Source organism: Terrapene carolina, unplaced genomic scaffold, assembly GCF_002925995.2.
Source record: "Terrapene carolina triunguis isolate 2854851 unplaced genomic scaffold, T_m_triunguis-2.0 Scaffold58, whole genome shotgun sequence".
Classification (NCBI taxonomy): Eukaryota; Metazoa; Chordata; order Testudines; family Emydidae; genus Terrapene; species Terrapene triunguis.
Window position 1 is genome coordinate 1,256,445 of NW_020664409.1, and position 25,991 is coordinate 1,282,435.

Here is a 25,991-nt window from a genome sequence, read left to right on the forward strand (position 1 = left end):
TTGTTTCCATATCAGAGACAATTTTAGTAAAACTAAACTAATAACCCATGGAGGAATTAAAGTTCTTACTGAAAGCTCTATCCTTACTGAAAGACTGTCCTTTTTGTCCCCTAGCAGTACTGCTAACCTTCTGTTTTCTCTGGAACCCATGATTTAACTTGTCAGCTCTACTCTATTTTTCACCAAATTTATCTACCCCCACAAAATGTACTCAAAAAATGTCTAAAAACATGAACTCATGACTCCCATGTCAAAAACGTAGTCGTACATAGGATTGGAAGAGACTTCTTGGCTCATATAGTGTGGGGATATCAAACTCTTCACATAAATACACCATGTGGCCTATTTTATAAACTCAGATTCTGCAGAACCCAAGATTTTATTTATATCTCAGTTTCTAAACTTCCTGGTTGCAAAGATAATTTTTAACATGTTAAATGAAAGTGAAAAGATGATGTATAGTTTTCACTAGTTTGCTAACAGCCTGAAAATGGCAGATGCGAACACCACTTTCTTCATTCACCTCATTGTAGTGTTAACTCTACAATAGTTGGAACACTAATATTAAACTGTTTAATTACTGACTGTGTTAGCAAATAGGGAGATGGAAGGAATTGGAAGTTATTGCCCACAGGGAATTGCAAAGTGAAGAAAAAAAGGAAAATGAACAAAGTCACAGGGAAAGGGAAGAGGAAGGGAGAATATGAAGCAAGAGCAAAAAGAGAGTAAAAGTATCAGCAGTGCTAAAAACAAGCAAATTTTCCCAATGAATGAGGCTGAATGCAACAAAAAGTGTTTTTAGATTTCTTTATTTATTAAAAAGTTTGATTTCTTCACAATAGTCATACTCTGCCCTTGATCTTTGTACTAACCTACCACTGACGGTGGGAGATCAAGTGTTTACTGGTAGTATGTAATCTGAGGCAGTACCGTGTAATCAGATTCTTTTAACAAATTTCTGGGTGGAGGGAGGGAGAAGGGCGGCAACTCCTTTGTCCTCCTCCCATCCTTATTTCTGCAGCCAAGATTAAAGGGAAAGAGCTGGGAACTGTTCTCTCTTTGGGGGGAGAGGAGGAAGGGCATGCAGATCAGCTCCTTTTCCAACAAGCAGAAGGGGCTGGAAATGGGAAGAAAGAAAATCTTCAAAATTTCTCATGGCCTACTAGCCAATACAGATCCCAAAAGGTGGCCCACAAGACAGGGTCCCAGGAGCGGTACTGCATTAAGAAGCCCAGCACCTCCCTCCCTGAAGTTTGAGTAGGGCAATGTCATCACAGGTACTCCCCCACCTCAAAAAACAAACACCTTCTTCCACATAAAGTTTTAAAGTTATCATCTGTCATTTTAGATTTAAGTACTGACGTCTGGCTATATCCATAAGGCTACAATATTCAAAACAATTTGTTCTTTGTTGCACCTAGATTTCCTCCCTATTTGTATCAGGTCTGGGATAACTACCCCACTATTTGCACTTTCTACTTTTTGAGACAGGAAATATCTTCCAAGAAATTTAAAAACATTTTTAGACATCAATATTATTCTACATACTTTTCCCAACCAATATATGGATGGTTGAAGTCACAGTCCAGGAGAACCAACTCATTTGTTTTTACCACCTGTTCTATTTCCCTAAGCAATAACGTGTATCTTTTCCTCTTGATTAGATGGTCAACTCTGGAGCAAACTCTGAATTTAAACATGCTTGATTTTCTTCATCTAATTTTTAACTGTACTATCTCACATGTATTCTTACACCCTCTATTACTTTTATAGGCAGTATATAAATCCTTCATATGATACATAAAAGGTAACCAATCTTAACAACATAATCATACACTAGAATACTAATATTCTATGAGATCACCTTTTTTCACACAATTAATTCCAAGTCAACTGATTATCTACTCTAACATTTTAATAAAATCATCCAAGATAGAACCCCTTTCATTTGCTTCCTTAATCCTCTCTTTTATTTTCATTCCAGGACATTTCTACAGATTGCAATTAAATTTACTCTGAATCAGGGACAAGATTATTTTTCTAAAAGCAGCACATTTTATAATGGTATTGGCTAATCTATCTTGTTGCACTATCCCTTTTCCTCATAGTGTTTTTTCTGAAAAATAATTATCTGTACTTTCTACTTTAGACCTTTGACTAATCCTATTCAGATTTTTCCCCAGGAAGTAAGAACCCATTTTCTGTAGCAACATTAATTCTTTATAGCATAGGAAGCATCAAAAACCACCCCTCAGACACTGATTTACATCCATGATATTACTCCTTCCTTCCTGTCACTACCATCCTAAATTCACTGTTCTTTTTATCATCATGTATGATCAAGTCTTAACATCAAATCCTGAAGCCTGAGCACTCTTTTTTCAAAAAAAACCCCCCAAAACAAACAAAACAACAAAAAAAAAACCCCGTCACCACGTTTGTACATCCTTCTAGCATTTAGCTTATCTTCACCTGCATCTTCTCGGACCAGGTATCATTTCACCCATGTTATCAAGATCAAGGTTTTGCCTTAATTTTTTGTCACTAAGTTCTTCCAGTTTTATCCATTTGTTTCCTCCTCCAATTCTGTGAATGGTAATGATACAAACTTTTGCCACCAAGTTAGGATAGTCAGGAAATAAAAGGCACATGTAGTGTCCTTATATCGCATTATATAAAGGACAGTTTTAAATCTATTTATCCAAACACTACAGATATGACATTCCCTTTGCCTGTTCCACAGCTAAATACTACTTTAAATAGGGAGCCACATTTAAAGGCAAATTAATCTCAAACACTTGCACAAAACTCTGCCCTTTTATCAATGTTAATTACAGAATGGAAAAAGTAGTATTTCTACTTAGCTAGCACTCTTCTAAAGCAAGAAATGTTTATTACTCACATGCATTAATGATTATGATTGTTATAACAGAAAAGTAATTAAATATTACTTACTATGATGTGATGTAGCCCATAGTACATTAAAATATCTGCTAAAGTAAAGTTGTTTCTGGCAAGGTAGACTTTGTCTTCAAGGTATAAGTTAAGATCCTAAAAGAAAATAAAAGAATTACAAAGTCAATACAATAGCAGCTGGACAGAATATTAATGCAACTGATGATATATCCTCCTAAGAATTAGAATGCTTGAAAAACTGCCTCTTAGGTCAATTTAGATCAGTTAATAAATTGTCAGCTAGTCACAATAGCTGAAACAGTCTTAATTATTCTCAAACAGAAAAGACTTTGTTAGGAAGAGTTGGGGTATGTCTACACTACGAAATTAGGTCGATTTAATAGAAGTCGATTTTTTAGAAATTAATTTGATACAGTCGATTGTGTGTGTCCCCACTAAGCGCATTAAGTCGGCGGCGTGCGTCCACAGTACTGAGGCTAGCGTCGACTTTCGGAGCGTTGCACTGTGATAGCTATCCCACAGTTCCCGCAGTCTCAGCCGCCCATTGGAATTCTGGGTTGAGCTCCCAATGCCTGATGGGGCAAAAACATTGTCGCGGGTGGTTCTGGGTACATGTCGTCAGGCCTCCCTCCCTCCGTGAAAGCAACGGCAAACAATCATTTCTCGCCTTTTTTCCTGGGTTACCCGTACAGACGACATACCACGGCAAGCATGGAGCCCGCTCAGCTCAGTGTCACCATATGTCTCCTGGGTGCTGCTGGCAGACGCGGTACTGCAGCGCTACACAGTAGCATCCCCTTGCCTTGCGGACAGCAGGCAGTGCAATATGACTGCTAACTGTCGTCGTCATCCCGTGAGTGCTCCTGGCCAACCTCGGTTAGGTTGGTCCGGGGCGCCTGGGCAGACATGGGTGCTCCTAGCCGGCCTTGGTGAGGTCGGTCGGGGGCGCCTGGACAAAAATGGGAACGACTCCAGGTCATTCTCTTCTTTAAGTTTCATCTAATGGAGATTCAGTCCTGCCTGGAATATCATGCCAGCTGGAGGCTTCTGCCTCAGGCTGCTCTCCCAGTCGGCAGCACCGTGTGGTCGCACCTACCCCAGCCTACCCCTTGCTCCCATGGCTCATGAAGCCTGGACAGTAGCAAGGTGCAGTTCAACTATAGGCTGAGCAAGTGCATAATGGTGGTAGAATGTGCCTTTGGATGTTTAAAAGCTCGCTGGCGCAGTTTACTGACTCAATTAGACCTCAACGAAAACAATATTCCCATCATTATTACTGCTTGCTGTGTGCTCCACAATATCTGAGAGAGTAAGGGGGAGACGTTTATGGCGGGGTGGGAGGTTGAGGCAAATCGCCTAGCTGCTGATTATGTGCAGCCAGACACCAGGGCGGTTAGACGAGCACAGCAGGGCGCGCTGTGCATCAGAGAAGCTTTGAAAACCAGTTTCATGACTGGCCAAGCTACGGTGTGAAAGTTCTGTTTGTTTCTCCTTGATGAAAACCAGCCCCCTTGGTTCACTCTACTTCCCTGTAAGCCAACTGCCCTCACCTCCCCACTTTGATCTCCGCTTGCAGAGGCAATAAAGTCATTGTTGTTTCAAATTCATGCATTCTTTATTAATTCATCACACAAATGGGGGGATAACTGCCAAAGTAGTCCGGGAGGGGTGGGGGAGGAGGGAAGCACAGGGGTGGAGTAGTTGTAGGGGCACCCCCTAGAATGGCATGCAGCTCATCATAGAAGCCGCATGTCTGGGGCTCTGACCCGGAGTGGCCGTTTGCCTCTCTGGTTGTTTGGTAAGCTTGCCTGAGCTCCTTAAGTTTCACGTGGCACTGCTGCGGGTCCCTGTTATAACCTCTGTCCTTCATGCCCTTGGAGATTTTTTCAAATATTCCGGCATTTCATCTTTTGGAACGGAGTTCGGATAGCACGGATTCGTCTCTCCATACAGCGATCAGATGCAGAACCTCCCGTTCGATCCATGCTGGAGCTCATTCAAAAGTTCACGGGGCTTTTCCTGTCTATCTGGCCAGTGCATTGGAGTTGAGAGTGCTGTCCAGAGCGGTCACAATGGAGCACTCTGGGATAGCTCCCGGAGGCCAATACTGTCAAATTGCATCCACACTACCCCAAATTCGACCCAGCAAGGTCAATTTCAGCACTAATCCCTCGTTGGGGAGGAGTACAGAAATCGATGTTAAGAGCCCTTTAAGTCGACAAAAATGGCTTCGTCATGTGGACGGGTGCAGGGTTAAATCGATCTAACGCTGCTAAATTCAACCTAAACTCGTAGTGTAGACCAGGGCTTGAAGTTGAAAAGTGATTCAGCTGGGTAAGCCCAGCTAACCCCAAAATAAATAATAAAACCCTAAAAAACTCCAAATGACAGTCTGTAAATGTACAGTTAAAGGATCCAGCTAGTTCCCCCACAGAATATAATCCTTATCACTCACTCCACTTGCATCATCCATCCAATTTTAACTTTCTTTGTTCTGTAATGAAAATATGCCGCTGGTTGTATATTTTATTGATTTTATATCTATTGTTTGTAAGATGCGCAAAGACTGTGAAAGAAATATATCTCCAAAGTACAATCAATCATCTAAGAATTCTGTAAATTCTCAAAGTCATGTATTGGTGGAGTAGAAGAATATTTTTAAGATTATAGTTTGTTTTTATTTTAAAGGTGCAAAAATTTTGTAAAGACAGCATAGGTTTTTTGGATGTTAGACTCCACTGAAACACACTTTCAAACTTAACTCAGTTTTTTTTGTTTGGGAATCTCCCAGATTATTAATGATTGTTAACATTTTAAATGGAGTTGATACACAGAATCCATAAAAAGAGAGCTCTGCCTTAATATTTTATGAAGCTCACAAAAGTGTTTCTCCTCTCCCACAGATTTTAGCAAGTCCATATGAGGGGGGTGTGAGAATGGGTACTGAGTGGGGGAGTTATACCTGGTTGGGATTTGGGGATAGTGAAGAGAGGATGGGGAAATTTATTCACAGTGAAAAAGTTCTATATCTAGAGAATTCTAAGTATCCGAAGCTTAATACACATAAAAAACCTTGCTTTTCTTTGTCCTTTTCCATATCTCCCAGCCCCCTGCACCTCACTCCTTTCATGCCTCTCTTGTATCCCATTCCCCAACCCACTAAACAAGACAAGAAAAGCCAAATAGCAAACAAGAGATGGGGCAGGGGTGGAGGAACAAACTGAACAGTCTTTAAATTATTATGTGTTTCTTCTAAACACTATAGTAAAATGCTCAGTTTTGCAGTTCCTCTTGAGTCTGGGAGCTTTCTGATCTTGTTCCTCTGCTAGGTTGAGGCAGGGAGAGAGGGAAGACATGTACACTTCTTCCTCTCCTCGATATGTTTCTTCCAGTCTTCCTGTGCCACCTCCCTCTAGACCTACTGTAAGGAGAAAATTCAGGATCCCATACTCTGATTCTAAGATAGACACATGTTCACCCAATCACTTACTCATTATACATCTTGTCAATACCCCTGGTACCCACCCCACCAAAACCAGGAAAGCTCTTCTCCTTTATAAGGCCAACAAAACAACAACATTTTCAAAAAGTCAAAGACTTTTTAAAAACACAATTTTACAACACCTTTTCTGGTGTTTCCAAGTTTCTCTAAAAAACATATCCTGGCATGATATATGGAATATTCCTTTTCAGGCAGACTGGCTTCTTTTTGAGGAAATTTGGGGCAAGGGAAATGGGACTGATAATCAGCTTTATAATTAGAAACTAGCTTCAGCATTAACTATGGAGCATCTCCTTAATCCTTTTTTGGGGGAATACTACAGCACAAAAACTACTAAAATGGTGAGTATTTACAAGCCATTTGATATTACATTTGAAGAATTTGGCAAATTTTGACTCCATTATGCCAATTTACTACACCTCTACCCCGATATAACACGACCTGATATAACACGAATTCAGATATAATGCAGGAAAACAGTGCTCCGGGGGGGCGGGGCTGCGCACTCCGGCGGATCAAAGCAAGTTCAATATAATGCGGTTTCACCTATAACACGGTAAGATTTTTTGGCTCCCGAGGACAGCGTTATATCGGGGTAGAGGTGTATTTGTATCAATCTCTTCTTGACTGTCTTCTGCACTTTTGCAATTGCTGAATGTTCTGTTTTGATTTCTATTTATACAGTAAATCAGGGAAAATGTTAACCCCTACACAGTTAAAACTGTATAAGGTCACTTGCTCCTAGCTATATAGCTTTTTTTTTTTTATTTAGACTATTTGCTGCCTTGTTCATATTATTTAGCTCTCAAATTACTTTAAATATCAAGAGGGACAACAAAGGTATTATACAAATTGTTTAGTCACACAAATATGCGAAGGCTAATGCAGTGTTAAGGGAAAAAGCTTGCAGAGCTAATCTGTAAATCTATTTACTAAAAGGCTACCTATCACCTTGCATAAAAATATATTAATAATCAGTCTCCAACCAACTTTTTTTGTTGTGTCACTTACTAAATGCAGCTTTATCGTCATAACAAAATAACTGTAAACCTATGTTAAATTCAATCAGAATATCAGAGACCCAGTCCTAGTCTCCCCCCAATATTTTTCCACATCCTGCATAAAATTATAAAAATCTTCATTGTGCAAATTAAAAGCCAAATATCTAATACCATCCATGATAATATCACACTGTTTTTACTTGTACTTCAGTGAACAACATTTCTTCAGAAAAGTTACTATATACTGATTACATTGTTTTTGGCATTGGAAATCTTTCTAAAAGGCAGACGCCACTAGTTTGTGCAAAAAACAGTTATGCACACACAGTACTGCTTACATGTTAGGAATGGTAAGATAAGATCATAAAAAAAGTTTGCTCCTTAGTTACATTACTGAGCAAGTTTGCTTAATGTTATACATCCAAATATTCATAACATTTCAAAAATACTTCACTTCTTTTATAAAAATCTAAAAATTGACACTGAGTTCTACTTTGAAAAATTCTAGAATATGGGACACCAGATTGGTAATATAATATTTAAGATTATATTATGAAGCAGTAGCTTATGCTACTTCTATAATGCTGCAGTATAGGCTGAGATTATTTGTTATTTTCTGAATACTTTGGGAGTGTTTAGTTCATTTCCTGCATCATGGGCTACTATAAGGATTCCCATGGATGAGTTCACTTACACTCTTACCCAATAGCCAGCAGGGGGACACTAATTCTAAAGTTTCTAAGTTGAAATTTCTAGAAAGTTATGCATTCTTAAATGGCAGAGACACTGAACTGAACTCTTCCTCAGGTCCTGGGGATCTTAGTCAAACCAATAACCTAAAAAATATGACAGATGAGCTCCCAGAGTGGACTGATTTAAATCAAATGATTTAAAATCAGCAAGCAGAAAAAACAGATTTAAGCCAAGGTTAACTGATTGATTCTCATTGGCTGGTAACCATTAAAACATAGTTTTGCAATTAAAATACAGCCTTTCCACTAAATTTGCTGCTTCTTTTTAATAACCAGGGTATACTACATTTATACAAATTTAATTATATAGCGTAACTCACATTTACTGAGATTAATTTTTATTATGTTAGAAAATGGAGAATGATGCATTTCTTATTTACTAGATCAGGGGCGAGCAAACTTATTGGCCTGAGGGCCGCATCGGGTTTCGTAAATTGTATGGAGGGCCGGTTAGGGGAGGGGGTCGTGGCCCAGCCCCCACCTATCTGTGCGCCCCCCCCCCCCCGGGACTCCTGCCCCATCCAACCCCCCCTGTTCCCTGACAGCCCCTCTGGGACCCCTGCCCCATCCACACACCCCCACTCTCTGTCCCCTAACTGCCCCCGGACCCCTGCCACCCTATCCAACCCCTCTTCTCATTCCTGACGCCCCCGGGACCCCTGCCCCATCCAACCACCCCTTCTCCCTGTCCCCTGACTGTCCCTGGAACCCCTGCCCCTGACTGCCCCCTGCCGCCCCATCCAACCCCCCCCTCCTTGCCGACTTCCCCTGGGGACCCCTGCCCCTATTCAACCCTCTGTTCCCCCCCCCCGACCACCACCCTGAACTCCCCTGCCCCCTATCCAACCACCTCTTCTCCCTGCCCCCTTACCGTGCTGCCTGGAGCACCGGTGGCTGGCGGTGCTACAGCTGCGCTGCCTGGCTCAAGCTGGGCTGCGCTGCCGCCACCACCACCACACAGCACAGAGCACCGGGTCAGGCTGGGCTCTGCAGCTGCGCTGCCCCAGGAGCTCACAGCCCTGCTGCCCAGAGCATTGTGCCGGCGGCAGAGCAAGCAAGCTGAGGCTGCAGGGGAGAGGGAACAGCAGGGGAGCAGCCAAGGGTGAGCCTCTTGGGCCAGGAGCTCGGGGGCTGGGCAGGATGTGGCCCGCGGGCCATAGTTTGCCCACCCCTGTACTAGATGGTTAACTTTTTACTTGTGTTGTGTATCAAGCTCTTTTGATAGAAATTAAAATTCAATTAAAATGCACATAAACAGCATTTTATTAGTTAAATTAATCAGCCTTAAATGTGCTGGATGCATAAGAAAAATAACTGATCAAAATTGAATTAGTAATACTTTATCTGTAGTTGTTGATTTGAGATGATTGTCTCTGGTCACCATGTCCTTCACGATTTTAGAACTAACAGATCTCATCCTTTCACACCTAGTTTCTATTCATAAATTGGAAAAGAAAAACAAGCTTTCCTGCTTTTTCAACATCCAGTTGGTTTCTAAATGAACTAGTCATTCAACTGAACTAGCTGAATATTTTCTTCATTTCAGTTTATTCTCTATATTTGCAAGAGAGAGCTACTGATGTCAAAAGGTAGTGTGGAACTTCAGTAAATCCCTGTTCCCGGTGCTTAGCCAGTGATTTTCACCAGTTCAGGGATCTGACTTTCTTTAAAGCTTGGCAACAAGTATGTACCATTTAGTATTATTATTATTTTTTATTTAACTGAAATTATTTGAACAGATAGAAAGGTTAGGCCTTGACATAGGCTGTCATAATTTCAAATTTAATTTTAAATACAGGTTTAAATAAAATTTTAAAAATCCATTAAAAACAATAATTGATTTTTATCCAACCTGTGTACTTCCCCGTAACTCTTCTTTTAGGGTTATCCTTCACAGAAATGTAGTTGCCATATGGTTCCTTTTCTCCCTATGAATGTGTTAATACTGCACACTGATTACACATCCATCCAAGTATGTCGCAGGATTTGTTTTTCGACTTTAAGCAGCTGGACTCATTGCAGCAGAGTCTCTAAAATGTTACTGAGATTTCGGTAAAGAATTTTGCCACAGTATGGCTCTGGATAAGAGGATGATGTGCAATTATGGTTGGACCAGGGGTGAAAGTAAAATTGAAAAACTTACAGGTATGGGGGCCGGCGCCTCTGGCAGAAGGGGTGGGGCTGGGGGGGGTCAGTGTCCCCCACCCAGCCCTTCCAGGCTGCCTGGCCCGTGCAGCCCAGGGCTCCAGCGGCGATTTAAAGGGCCTGGGGTTCCGGCCGCTGCTGCTGCTACCGCAGCTGCTCCTTTTGCCCCCCAAACTCGTTGGCAGCCTCGGGGGCAAAAGGGGCAGCGCTTTAAGCAGGGTACTTAAAGTAAGGCGGTAGGGGCTGGTACCAGGCCGTACCACCTTACTTTACCCCCTGGGTTGGACCCGTATAAAACAGAAAGTTCTGATGTTTCAGAGCTTGTAAATAGTCCAGAATAGAGGAAACAGAAGCTTCCAAGGAAGACAGCTGATGCCATGCTATCCAAATAGAAAGCCTTTTCCATTTTGCTGCATAAAGTTAGAAGAACTTATACTATGTACCAAGATGTTCTGGACTTCAGCTAAACAGGTTCTTTTGGTTGTAGTTAATAAGCCAGAATCCAGGCTGTCAGATGTAAAGATGCTGGATTTGGGCATGAGATCTGACCTCAGTTTTGTGAAACTATGTCAGAGAGAACAAGTAGTGTGATAGGACATTGAGCTGACAGGTTCACCAAGTCTGTGTACCTGAACAGCTGGGCCAATCTAGGTCAATCACTGAGGATGAATCTTGTCTGAGTTTCCTTTGGATCCATGGCATTAAGGGGATTGGCAGTAGGCATACATCAGTCCCATACCCACGAGATGAGGAAGGCATCAGAATGCCCTAGAACAGAATATAGGGCATTCCTTGTTCTGCACTGTGGCACGTAAGTCTATTTATGGACACAGACACCCTTCCAAAATATGTTCCACAGGATTGAGTCTTTTATAGTCCACTCATGGTTGTCTGAGAACTGTCTGCTGAACTGATCAATGAGGGCATTTTGCAAGCTCAGAAGACGCAGAGCCACTGGTGTGATATGACAAATACAGCAATCCCAGAGACTACAGCTTCTTGGCAAAGTGGAGATGTCCATATACCTCTCTCCCAGTTAACACCATACATGGCTCGGGCGTTGTCTCAGTCATCATTTGGATCATGGATCCTTGTAACATGGGTAGAAATGCCACGCTAGACATGGCTCTGAGTTCCAGGACATTTATGTTGAGAGTCTTGGTAGGCAATGGTGCAGCAAAAGGTATTCTATTGCACACATGAAGCAGATCCTTTCATTAATCTAAGGAGGAGAGGACTTCTCCTGGGAGCTTCACTTTCATGCCCACGTGGTGACTGCTTGATAGATATACTGATTTGAACCACCCTTACATGGTCATGTGAAGTCTGGCATACTAAGTGACACAGGTGCAACAGACCATGTGACACAGGAACCTGAAATATGCTCTTACGGACATCTTGAGGTTAGCATGCTGATGATCAACGACACTCATTATGGTCTCGTACCTCTCCTGTGATCGATAGATTTGAGGTCAGCAAGATCTTAACATAGTTCCTATAAATTCTATCATCTGGATCAGTAAAATTGTGGATTCTTTTCCTGTTGATCTTGATCCCCAGCATGGTGAAGAGCTGTATGATCCAATGAATTGATCTGTGTCCTGAAAGTTGAGAGTTTTGAACCAATCCTGGAGCTCTAATGAAGGATAATTGAGGCCAGAGTTACCATCCTGAACCAATAGACCTATCTCCTGAGACATCTCTAGTCTAGAATAGGACACCAGCTATCTTTCTTCTTTGGGATTATGAAGTAATGGGATAGTATCCCTTACATCTGAATTATATGGGTACCTCTTCCAGTACTCTGAGCTTCAGAAAGAGTCCACTTCTTGTTTTAACAGTATCTTATGAGAGGGATTCCTGAAAAAGGGATGGGGAAGGAGGGTGGAGAAGGGAGTGACTGAAATTGGATAGAATACCCTTAGTTTCAAGGACCAATTTGTCTGAGTGATCTTAATTCAGGTCTTCCAAAAATTAAAAGGTAGTTGCCAAGAGAGGAGGAGGAGAGAAATCCTGAAACTGTTCTGCTCTTGAAGGGTTCTCAAACTTGCTGACATGAGGAAAACATAAGGCATACAGCAGGAGAAGGAAAAGGCAGCTCATGGTCTCTTGCATTGAACTTCAGTTTCTTCTTTGGCGGGGTTCCAACATTCTCTGTGGATTGTAGTAATAAGTTGAGGCCTCTGGTCTGGTGAAACTTTGGGCTCTTGTCTGCTTCTTCATTGGAGCTGGTATGTATATGATGAGGGTGGATAGTGGTACTCAAATCCTTCAACAAACGCAGTTCAGTGTCTTCAAACAGAAGGTCCTCAATTGTTGTTTAGACCTTCTTGCACATTCCATAAGATTGGAGCCATGAAGCCCTGCACCCTAGGTGACAGTCATATTTTGAAAAAAGGGCCTGATAATTTGAAATATGCATCTGAAGAATGCAGATTAATAGATTTTTTTTTTGCTAAATTTCCTTTTTTAAGGTCCTTCCTCCTTTGTGTCATTAGAAATGACCAGGCAGCAGACAAGCACATGCAAGGGAGGAGGGAAAGGAACAGAACATACGTGAAGAGGAGATGAACTGAGGAGCAAAAGGAGATTTTGAAAGAAGTAAATTGCACTGAAGACAAATATTTATATTAAAGATAAAAGAATTTGTGTATTTTTTCTAACCTCTCCATATACACAAGTGCTGTAGTTGCCACAAGGATGTTATTTGCTTGTGAATGGATAGGAAGGTGGTCCATGAGACTCTCTCAATAACACAGTCCATGTTATGAAAAAAATTTAAAACCCGAGTAAGGCAATGCAAATAATTAACAAGATTGTTTTGATGCTATGCAGGAGTTCTATTCAAAAAAGGTAGAAAGATCAGTTTGAGTATTCTATACATTTTCTTCTCAACAAGACCTTTGTTTCAGAATCTCTTAACAAGCACTAAACAGTTTTGTTACTGAGGTTTTACAGAGTCACAGCATCTCATTTGAGATCCAAGTAGAGGCAGCCTAGTTTACAGCAGAGGTGACTGAACTGCTTTTGGCACATGCAACACACAACTCATTACAAATTGCGGCTTTAGGCTGCAACTGTCCCAAGACTGCCACTATGCATTCCAGATACATTGTAAAACCACAATCTCAGACTTGCCTGACTACTTTAGTTCTTTTCCCATATTCCCTTTTGGCACAGGATACTTATCTACCTCAATACTAGGCTGTCTCTTGTTCCAACTATTAACTCACGGTGGCAAGAGGAACAAATAGAAGCAAAGAAATAACTACTGTTCTGTAGGAACATTTCTACAGAGGCAGTATTTCATGCAGTATTGTGTCAGCAAGAACTCTGGCCACTCATTTCCAGGAAAACTGCTATCACTGGTTAAAATTAAGTGCTGAGACTCTTCTTCCTCTCCCAACATCTACTTTATATACTAGGAGTGAAGTTTTTATTTTGTTTGGAAACAATTTACATACAATATTGAAATACAAAATGTGTAAGACAATCTCTCTTTCCCACACTAGCACTGCTGCTAAGATCAAAACTGTGATGTGAAAGTTGTCAGATAGACCAGAGTTATAAAAACCTGGCACTAAGACTGCTTTTGTGTCCAGAATTTAGGTCATTTAATACTTAAGTACCTGATTTACAGACATAAAATGGTACTTTGATATCCAATTGTCAAGCAATTATGCCTGCTGCATTGTGGAAACCTGGTTATGGCCAAGTTGAAAAATCTGCCTTTTAATCTGTATTCCAAAAGAGCAAGAAAATTAAAAGTACAGATTTACATTCATATTGTCTTAGACTAAATTGAAAAGGAAAGTTTCCAGCGAAGGGAAAGTGTGTATGGTTAGCAGACATAACATAGTATACCAGTTGAAAGGAGTTGTGAATACTAGAATCATGGCTTTACAATGTAAATATACAGCAAAACCCAGCAATCAGAATACTTTCTGCAAACCATAAACATGACTGAATAAATGTAGTAATAGTGATAGAATCTGTAAATATCTACTTCTTATATTTACAGCTAAGAGAAGAGCCTATAACCTGAAATATTAATTTTATTTTTTTAAAACAGATTTAAAACAGATTCACTTTCCAAAGCAATGATAATCAAGCATGCCTTATAGTGAAACCATTTTGCTCTCCACAACTTTGGCCATTTTATTGATGTTGTGACGATGTATCCCATGCTTTATGGGAATATGACATAACTGGAGTATGTTTTATGCTACATGTGCCATGTAACATATCTCTGTAAAGGTTATGGTTTACTGAATCTATTCATCCTATTTGTACACATATATCATTTTTTGTTATGAATACTGGCTGTATACTTGCTTGATTTCTAAGCAAGCTTTGTAAGGCATTTGATCAGCTTCTTTAGAAAGGAATTCACAAAGTTAAGTGCCCAATAAAGAAGCACTCACGGAACAATGCATCTTGGAATACTCCAATCCATATAAGAAGTCTTCCTGGAGACATACAAGATACCATGTGGGCAATGGCTTCTGCCTGTAAAAACTGTGAGTCATGGATGGATATGTGACTTGCCCAGGTGACTCCAGAACTCTATCTTGGAGCTGGACTTTGCAAAGGCGAGAGGAGGGGGTCTCCACCCACAAGAGAAAGTCTATTGGTCTTCAGCTGGCTAAAGAGAGAGCCCTCCACCCCCAAAGATACCTGAAAGAAACTGGAACAAAGGACAATACCTACAGGGGGTGTGAGTGATTGCTGGACCCAGACTAGCAGGAGACTAGTCTGTAAAAGGAAGCTTACTGGAACTGTTGAGGTGTTATTTGTATTAAGTTTCTTAGACATAGACTTACATGTTCTATTTTATTTTACTTGGTAATTCACTTTGTTCTGTCTGTTACTACTTAGAATCACTTAAATCCTACTTTCTGAATTTAATAAAATCACTTTTTACTTATTAATTAACCCAGAGTATGTATTAATACCTGGGGGGCAAACAGCTGTGCATCTCTATCAGTGTTATAGAGGGTGAACAATTTACGAGTTTACCCTGTATAAGCGTTATTCAGGGTAAAACAGATTTATTTGAGGTTTGGACCCCACTGGGAATTGGGCACCTGAGTGTTAAAGACAGGAACACTTCTGTACGTTGTTTTCAGTTAAGTCTGCAGCTTTGGGGCACGTGGTTCAGACCCTGGGTCTGTGTTGGAGCAGACCGGGGTGTCTGGCTCAACAAGACAGGGTGCTGGAGTCCCAAGCTGGCAGGGAAAGCAGGGGCAGAAGTAGTCTTGGCACATCAGGTGGCAGCTCCCAAGAGGGTTTCTGTGATCGACCCGTCACAGATGTTACTATTAAATATTTGTATTTCAGTAAGGCCAAGATGTCCCAGTCATGATCATGGACCCCTCTGTTCTGGGCACTGAGCAATCACACAAAACAACAAGATCCTCACCCCAATGAGTTTACAATCTAAGGCAGGAATCCTACAAGTTGCTTTGTGCAGACGAGCCCATATACCAACACAGACACACACTGAACTCAGCAGGGCTCTGCCCATATGAAGAAGTTTGCATAATCAGGACTAGAGGTGGTCAAAAAACATTAAGTGTTTTCCATGAAAACTTCTGAACAAAACAGAATTGTAATGTTGTTTTTTTTAACAAATGAAAAATGTGTTTCATTTTTTTGTTCCTGACCTAGGAACAAGTCCCTGCTCCAAAGCAGGGATTCAAATCTGGGTTTCCCTGCACATCCCAGGTAGGTATCCTAACCACTGGGCAAAAGGTTAAAGGGAAGTGGGATGGAGAAGGAGGGCACCACCGACAACAGCTTTTTTTGAATCATTTCCTTTGCTTTTACTAAAAATACCCCAAACAAAATGTTTTATTTTATTTATTTTTGTGTGCTTGTGGAACTGCCAACAAACTGGGGGGGTTATTTACCCAGTTCTACCCACAAGTTTTTTGATTCATTGAATTAAAGAAACCCCCCAGAATTTCCAAGAAAATACAAATTTTCCATGAAAATATGTTTGATGAAAAGTTTTAACTAGATCTCAGAGTCCCTGAGTCCTGGCTCCAGCCTGAGCCCAGAAGTCTACACTGCAGTGAAATAGCCCCGCAACCTGATCCCCACAAGCTGGCATGGGCCAGTCATGAGTTTTTAATTGCAGTGTAGACATATTTGTAGAAACACCAGACATTTTGTACTTTCCATATAAAATTATGGAAACTTTTTAAATTTGAAGAAAGAGAACTTCTTAAAAATTATGTAGGATTTCAGTGCCACGTTGTACACTTTTAATAATAAAATTAGGCCTCTTCAACCTCCTACCCTGATATGATAGTTAAAATTAAACTACTTTTGGCATTTTTGATGAAAGGACTCAAGAAGTCTGAAGAAGCAAAATGGAAAGAAGGATTTTAGTTTAATTTTAACTGGGTAAAACTTAATGGTACCTTTCCCCCTCCCAACCACAGCTTCTGAAAATAAGGGAGAGCAATTTTTGAAGTCTAAGGCAGTGAGGAACACTCAATAAAAATTCCATACATTAGTAGTTTATAAATATGAAAACATGAGTTTATAGAAATTTCCCTCTATGCTTTCACTCATCACCATTTCACATATCATATTGCATATTAACTCATCTTGGCATCCATCCATCCATTTATCCAATCACCATAATATCTAGACTTGGAGTAGATCCCACCTTGTTACTGAAGCAAAGAGTCGTTCTCAATAAAAATAAAACAAATGTTATCTTGAATCAGAGTGCAGGCCAATTTATATATATTGGGACTTCAGTAGTAGCTTACAGATGTGAGGAAACTGTAGCCTTTCAAGATTTAGAAGAGACTAAATAGTTAAACACTCTCTGAACTTTATAGGCACAATTACATTCCCTCTCCGTTACATTCTTACATATTAAGTTTTTACAGTAGAGCAGGAGGCTTGCTTTATGTATTCTATAGTTAAAACCATTTCCTTAAGTTTCAGGTTGTTTTTTCAATAAACTGAAAAGAAAGCAACGAATTTAATGGCAAATAATTTGAGATCATCAATATCTAACCATTTTATTACTAAAGTAAATACATATATGTATATGAATATACTGTCCCCAACTCAACAGCTTTAGTGTCCAGTCACTCCAAAATTCAATATTCTGGTGGTAAAGCAATTAAGTTATCCTTACCTTCAGAATTATTCTTATATCTTCTTTATTAGAATGTCCAGCTATTTGAGTTACTCTGTATTCTAACCACTGCTGAACTATTGCTTTCTCTTCTGCAGTACTTCCAAGTAGCTGTTCTTTCTTAGCTTGTTTGACTAGATGGGTGGCTATAGTAGTCAATCCTGTTAGACTGGGACCATTGTTTGTTTGAAGAACTGGAATCTAGAAGAAAACAAATACCATGTAAGTCTGTCATGTTCAAAGGTTAGCCTTTGTTAAACAACCTCATTATATGGCATCCCAGTATGTTCACTTTTAGTTAGGCAATTAAAAATATTAATGCTAAGAATAATACTTCACATGGAAAATATTTAAATTAATTATTCTTAATCCTTGGGTTGGTTTTTTTTTAGTTTCCATTGCAGGAAGAAAAAAAATATATATACATGCAAGACAGAACATATACATAGGGTATTTCTAGTTCAATATAACCAACGCATGCCAAAATCAGTGAGAGCATCAGAATAAGAATTATCGTCTACCAGAAATCTTCATAGGTAGCCTTTGATACACATTTTCAAGTGTAAAAATAAAACTTCAGACTATAGAATCAGCAAATATCCAGCTTTTCTGGACAGCCACAAATAAATCATACCTGTCAGACTTTTTCAATGCTTATTCTAAATAACTGCTTAACGATTGTGAAAGTTGTGACTTTACACACAGTTAGGTGTAGGGACATAACTCAGCAAGACAGATGACTAGAGTTATACAAGTCTAGTGACTGACTAAGTTACTCGGAGGAAGCCGTTTCAGGAGCAACAGCAAATGTGTTGTTTCACCTTAAAAAAAAAAAAAATTCTGCATCACACTTCTCCATGCTTAGGGTTAAGCTATAGTTTAGTGTCAACCTTTAAAAATCTTAATTTATAGTACTGCAATTACTTGGGGTTTTTTGTGATACCCTTTAAATATAGCACATGTTCTCTGTTCCTGTGAACTCCTATACAAATAATTGTCAAGTCGTTCAACCACCTCCTGAAGAGACTTTGCCAGGTAACTGTAACAGCAAATGTTGCTCCAAGAGGAGAAAAGGAGATACAAATGCTGTATCAATCTTTACCCCATGCTAAGGAAGTCTGAGCACAGTTCAAGTAATAACAGTGGAAACTAAGAGACTCACACTTCAAGAGCACCCTGTGTTTCCAATAGTGTGCCAGTGAATTAAGCTAATTTGGAATAAGGCACACTTATTCTGGAGTTATAGCATTCACACATGGAGTTAATCAGGAATAGCTAAATCCAAAATAACTCCCAGTGTAGAAAAACCCTTAATTAATCTGCATCCTCCTTTTTGTTTTGTGAAGCTCATTTTGATGTAAAACTGTTCTGTGCCTTCACCTGGACTCTGTAGCCTCCATATTGAACTGAAAAAATCTTGCACCTAGCAGAGGGATAACAATGGCGGTTCGATAAAACCCGATGACCTCTCAGTCAAATAGAATCACCCTACAACAGTGGTTCCCAAACTTGTTCCGCCGCTTGTGCAGGGAAAGCCCCTGGTGGGCTGGGCTGGTTTGTTTACCTGCCGCGTCCGCAGGTTCGGCCGATCACGGCTCCCAGTGGCTGCGGTTCGCTGCTCCAGGCCAATGGAAGCTGCGTGGGCCGAGGGATGTACTAGCCGTCGCTTCCAGCAGCTCCCATTGGCCTGGAGCAGCGAACCGCGGCCACTGGGAGCCGCGATCGGCCGAACCTGCGGACGCGGCAGGTAAACAAACCAGCCCAGCCCGCCAGGGGTTTTCCCTGCACAAGCGGCGGAACAAGTTTGGGAACCACTGCCCTAGACCAAAGAGCTGGCTACAGCCCATGGAAAAACAGTTCTCCCAGGTGGGTTGGTAACCAATAAACAAGTCACTTGATGGGGATTTGAGGCTGACCTGCAAACTATAAAAGGACAAGGTCTGCCCTGTACAACTCTTTCTCAGTTACCAGAGTGAGAAGGCAAGAATGAATAGCGGAGAAAAGGGGAGCAGCAGAATCATGGACTCTCTATACAGATGCTGATCAAATTACAAAAGTTGAGTCCATATTTACCAAATTCAATAAAACACGAGATATAGAAGTCAAACCTACTGTTGTCTAATTCTAAGTACTGTCCTCATCACTGTAATACAACCATCAATTCAATGATGAAAACCATGAAATTGGACAAGAACTAACAAATTTCACACCAAAAGGATTTCCTGGCTTTGTATTAAACTTTATCATAATCACTGAAAACATATGTAATGAAAAAGTTAGTAGGCCTTTATGTATAGTTGTACTTCAAATTGTAAAAAGAAAAATTACCTATTTTGCTCATCTGAGCACCCTGAAAGTACAAAATGTAATAGGCATATATTATCTGAAATACATTTAAAACTAGCAATTACAGTTAACATTTCTGATCCTAACAATAATTGATATTCCTAGAGAAGTCATCTGTGACTATATTAATTTAGTTTAAGATACCAAACCAAATTTCATCTTGTTACGTGTACAACTTTTAAAACCAAGAAAATGTCTAAACATACAATATTTTCTTCTAATTATTAAAGCAGCATTATAGAAAATGGAAAACTGGCTTCAGTTCTTAATACCAGTCTTCCATACTGCCAGTGCCACAAACTATATCACTTCAGGCTGTACGTGTGGGCAATTCTTATAAAGGAAATCAGTAATGTAGTGTGAATTAACCCTATGGTTTTATTTGACAAGACAGACAACCATTCTGTCCATGACTTTCAACAGTGGGTAAGTATAGTGTACAATATTCTTTGAAGTCATTCAGTAAGAAACTGATTGGAGTATGATGGCACTACAGAAAGCATGCAGTGGAGCACCCATTTCTCTCCACAAGATCTTGCCTCTCATTGGGGACTTGAATTATCATTAAGTATCTTAAACAAAATAAAGGCATTAGACAGCACCTATTCTAATTATTAAACCAGATCATAAACCTAAGAACTATGTTGCTATTTTCATGACAGAGACCCAAACTTTAAAAAGGGTAAGGTCCAATCAAACAAACAGAATCTGTGTCCCCTGTAGATATCCCGCTCAGCAGTAACCAGCAGTTAGTTCTTCTCTTGCAAAAAGTAGAAGAAATGTACTACAGCTAAACTTTTGAGACTTTTAAAAAAATCATGTAGAAAATGAAGTAACATTGATCTAATTAAACAAGACTTCTGAATAGTTGGAAGTTTGTGATATTTCAATTAATATTCTGAAGCAGAAGAATCAAGTTATATTTCAAAAATGGTTCATAAAGATTGTATGCCAAATACTGTTGGCATTTAAGCATTAAGCATATTTCCAGAGGGTCTAAACTAATTCCTGATCTAATTTTAAAAGGGCATCACACATCTAGTTTTTCCAGTGATAACAGCTACCTGATGTACTTCCTTCCTTCAGATTTTATGAAGTTAATGATCTCATGTTCACTGTCACACAGTCAATATTCAAAGTACAACAGATATTCAAGAAGGAATTTTCTGCAGTATGTTACTACTTTTAGCTGTTGGATACGATCAGATCTCCAGAATCTGAATTAAGGAGAGACTACTTTCCTCATTGTTACACATAATTATGCTTCACTAGATTTGGTTTCAACTGGAAGACCATGAGTTTTGTTGATTGTCTCCTAATGCCAAAATAGAATAGATTTCTAATTATAGGAATCAAAATTCAGTGCTGAGTATTATTACTGAACAATTAAAAACCTCTTCAGCAAATAAATGCACGGTACACAAATGCATATTGAGGTCAACACTGAGGAGCAAAGGATTACACAAATGTGCATTCAGAGTAACTCAGTGGCAGTACCATTGTACTCAGCAACAGGAGTGTGGCAACAACTACTTGCTTACAGCAGTACTGAGCCAGAAGTCTGCTCTTTCCAGGCAGTAAAAACTGATAAAGGTTGCCATGTAGAGAAGATAGAATGAATCAATTATGCCAACCCTAAATACAAAATATTTTGTATTGCATACCTGATAAAATAGTATACCAAAAATTTCAGAGGTAAAACAGAAAAATAGATATACATTAATAAGAAAATATGATAAAGAATACATCTTGTGCATCTGGCTGATCTAGTTTGAATTGAATGATTTCAAAGCTGCCAGAAACAAACTTGAACATACCATAGTCTTAAAACATAATGCTGAAAAACCAAGCTACCCATTCCCCATATTGATATTATAAATAAAATGCTACCTTCTCCATTGATTGATCAACAACTCTAGAGAACATGGTATGTTTGCAAGAACAGGAAATGAATATCACTTTACAATAACTCAAAGGCCTGAGCATAAAGGGCAGGCAAAGTTGGGAAGAATGAAATTAATATGTAAGTGTTTTGGGCCAGATTTCAGGGTACTTTGATTTTATATTGGCAAGCCCATTTGTTATTGTGAGGGCTCTGTGTCTGTCACAGAGGTCGCAGAAGTCATGGATTCTGTGACTTTTCACAACATTTGTGACTTCTGCTGCGGCCTCCTCAGGTGGCCCTTGGGACAGCCACACCTGTCGCTGCTGGAGCAGCTCTGCAGCCAGTCACACCGGCTGCTGCAGCTGGGGCGGTCCCCAGGCAGCCAGAGCAGCCGCTGCTGGGGCAGTCCCCGGGCAGCTGCTGGGGCAGTCCCCGGGCAGCTGCTGGGGCAGTCCCCGGGGTGCCCCTCCAGCAGCAGCCCCCCAGCTCCCACGCCAGCAGCGATCCCCCAGGGTTTACCCTCCCTAGTAGCTCCCCCTCCCGCTGATTTAAATTAAATTAAATTAAATTAATGGAGATACCCTATCTCCTAGAGCTGGAAGGGACCTTGAAAGGTCATTGAGTCCAGCTCCCTGCCTTCACTAGCAGGACCAAGTACTGATTTTGCCCCAGATCCCTAAGTGGCCCCCTCAAGGACTGAACTCACAACCCTCGGTTTAGCAGGCCAATGCTCAAACCACTGAGCTATCCCTCCCCCCTTAGTCAAGGGTATTTATAGTATAAGTCATGGACAGGTCACAGGGCTCTGAATTTTTGTTTATTGCCTGTGCCCTGTCCATGACTTTTACTAAAAATACCTGGGACTAAACCATAGCCTTAATTATTGTCCCTTTCAGGTGGCCCCATGCAATGTTCTCCTTGCAAATGTGCTTCCCAGTTATGCACTATTTCTATACTTCAACATTAAGGGGGAAGTGTCTGTTGCATTTTAGGCCTTGTCTGCAAATGGGTCTTTGGATAGATTTAATTATTTCACAGTATTATAATTTACAAAGATACTTAAATCTGTACAATCACTAAAGTGGACAAAGTTATACCAGTAAAAATGCCTTATTTATATGAATAAGCTATACCAACACCAGCATACTTCACCCACAGTAGGGGATTATACTGCTTGAACTACCTACATCAGTTTCAATGTAGTTAAAATGTTGCAAAGACAGCCCGTGGACAAACTTTTATTAACCTTTGGAGCTGCTGCAAGGCTACTTGTTGCCCCAGCTATGAGGGCCAGAGGGGGTCTCTGGAGAGGGAGTGGTTTCTGAGCTCTGTAACTTTTGGGGTAATTACGGGTCAAAGAGAGTGCGCTACCAGACAGCCCACATTTAGATTTGATACTGCTTTTCACTGACTAAGCCTATGCAATGTTGTTGTAGCTGGGTTGGTCCCAGGATATGAAAGAGAAGAGTTGGGTGAGGTACTGTTATTGGACCAACTTCCGCTAGTGAAAGAGACAAGCTTTCCAGCTCCACAGAGCTCTTCTTCAGGTGTGTAAGTCGAACCAATAAATAAATGCATCCTGCACTGCGGCAGGGGCTGATCCCTTTGGCACCCACAGCTGGGGGTGTCTCTGGGCACGTCACCCACAGGCACCGTGGCCCTAACGCAAAGCCTAGCCCGGGGGGGCCTTTTGGTGAGAGCCGGCATGAGCGAGCCCAGCTGGCTCCGTCAGTTTAGACCCGGCCAGAATCTAATCGCAGCTGCGGGAGGTTCCTGTCTTCGCGCTCAGCCCTGGACGTGCTGCCAGGGGAAGGGGAAGCCTCCTGCCCCCCTCCCCCTACGGCGCCCCTTTAGCGGGGAGGAGGCCACAGAAACTCACCGCCTCTAACTGGGGACTCAAACGGCCAGAGACGGGGGGGGGGGCGGGGGTAACGGGGCCGCACCGCGTAGCGCTCGCCAAAGGGAGAGACGGACGAGCGCGAGGGCAGCCCGTTTGTTGCGCGCGCACATGCCCGAGTCGGCCCCCAGTTCTCCCCTCGCATCCTTCACCTTCCGCTCCTCCCGGGCACTGTACTTGTTCCCTTTCTTCAGGCCCAGGAGCTTCTCTAACAAAAGCAGCTCCTCCGGCCCGGGCCCCGCCGCAGCTGCCATCTTTGGAGACAACCCGCCCGGGAAAGGAAGAGGAAGAATGACGAGTCCCGCAAAACTAACAATCTCCAGCGCGATTAGACAGAGGGGCCCCACCTCCGCCTCCCCCTAAGTAACGTCTCCATCCATTGGCGGAGGAAGGGGGGAAAGACAAGACTGGCCGAGCCCAGGAACATAATAATCTGCGCCTGCGCCGAGATGAATGTGGCTTAATAATGATAGGCGCAGTAGAAAGGGGAGGGGTCACGTCTCAGGCTGAAGGAGGCGCGTGAAGCGCATGCGCAAAGGGGAGACAGGCGGAGTACATTCTATGAAGCTTGATTTACGCGTGCGCAAAGTGAAGGGGCTGGGGTGAGGAAGAGTCTCGTATGCTAATCAGGTCTGTGATGTAGCCAATCAGGGGGGCTAATACTGCTGTCCTCCCTCCAGGGACTGGCAGCGCGACAGACGCAGACCGCCCCTAGGCTGAGCCGCTCCGTGCCAGGTGCCCCTGCCTAGGCAGTCTCCAGCCTATTTTTATCTCACGAGATCATACCCAATTAGAGCATTTGTGTAAAAGAGGGGTTCATTGAGGCTGAGATTTCTATTATGGTTTTGCACTTTATCAATTTTGCTTAAAGTGTTAGTCTATTTTATTGCCTATTTCATGGGTTTTAAAATTAGGGGTGATAGATAGTTTATAGGCATTTTTAAGGGGACCTCCTCTAGTGCTGGCGACAGAAGAGGAGTCAGTACAAATGCTAGGCTTTCTGAGGCCATTGACAGATAAATTGTAGAACCAGCCACTCCTTGAATTTCAAAATTTAGACTCAGGGACTATTGAGTTATCATTATGGTATTAGTCATAACAAGATTAGGGGAATAACAGGAGTTATACATGCCTATGGAATTATAGTACCTATACATGCCTATGGAGAATCAAGTACACTCCTCTTGATTAGATTGTAATTTTACAATCTACCTTGATTAAGAGGGTAGCACAGGGGTCGGCAACCTTTCAGAAGTGGTGTGCCAAGTCTTCATGTATTCACTCTAATTTAAGGTTTTGCGTGTAAGTAATACATTTTAACCTTTTTAGAAGGTCTCTCTCTATAAGTCATTATTATATAATTGAACTATTGTATATAAAGTAAATAAGGTTTTTAAAATGTTTAAGAGGCTTCATTTAAAATTAAATTAAAAATGTAGATCTTATCAGTTTAATGTGATTCTTGCCCTTGCTTTTCCTTGCTGAGTTTTCCAATGTCTGGCACGTATTTGGATACTTTAAGCTACACACAGACTTCTGAGTGATCAGTTGTTAACCAGCTCCAAGAGGGACAGAGGACAGATTTCATGTCTGAAAATACCTGTTCACACAGGTATGTGGATCCAAATGCTGAAAGCATTGCAAACACAGTTTTCTTCAAACAGTTAAATTTCACTGGCAGGGACGTCCAGCAGGTCAGAATAGAGGCCCCATGATCTCTCTCAGTAGCTCCAAGTGCACTCCGCAGATATCCAAACTTTGATGCCCACAATTCTGAGCTTTTAACTGAATGAGCTGCATTTCAAAATCTTCAACACCCATCCACTGAAATACAGACAAATCCAAGTTGCTTTTGTTGAACTTTTCAGGTTTAATTAGAAAATAAAGCATTGGGCCAAATCGCTGGAAATGTTGAAATCTGTCAGAAAATTCTGATTCCAGTTCTTGAATGTACATTCCAATCTCATCGACACTGACAGTGCAACGTGTTGATAGCTCTTTTATGTGTTGGAAGTAGCGGAAAGTCGAAGTTCGAATACCCCGAGAAAAAACTGCTAGTTTTACAACAAATACCTTCCAGACTTCATAAAGATTCAGAACCATTTGCCCTGCACCCTGGAGACAGAGGTTGAGTTCGTTTAGGTGAGCAGTGATGTCAGTTAGAAACACGATCGTACACAGCCATTTGTCATCATCCAGTTCGGGGTAGTTTTGTCCTTTTTCCGACAAAAAGGCCTTGATTGCATCAAAACAGTTTATAAAGCACTCCAAAACCTTGCCACGACATAGCCACCGAATGTTGCTGTGAAGTGGAATGTTGTTATAAGCACTGTCCATCTCTTCTAGCAGTGCTTGAAACTTGAGTCAAAGCAGATCAAGCAACAA

At 41.2% G+C, this 25,991-nt stretch overlaps 1 protein-coding gene across 1 annotated transcript in view; it reads right to left on the reverse strand.

Annotated features, from left to right (window-relative positions):
- EEF1E1 (eukaryotic translation elongation factor 1 epsilon 1) overlaps nucleotides 1–23,874 on the reverse strand; it is a 31,281-nt gene extending 7,407 nt beyond the window's left edge. Inside the window, exons 1-3 of the mRNA XM_026647315.1 lie at nucleotides 23,759–23,874; nucleotides 17,479–17,679; nucleotides 2,956–3,051 (exon numbers count right to left, since the gene is read on the reverse strand). Coding sequence (XP_026503100.1) covers nucleotides 2,956–3,051; nucleotides 17,479–17,679; nucleotides 23,759–23,860 — 399 coding nt within the window. The 5' untranslated portion in view covers nucleotides 23,861–23,874. The remainder of the gene's footprint in view (nucleotides 1–2,955; nucleotides 3,052–17,478; nucleotides 17,680–23,758) is intronic.
- Nucleotides 23,875–25,991: the final 2,117 nt, after the last annotated feature.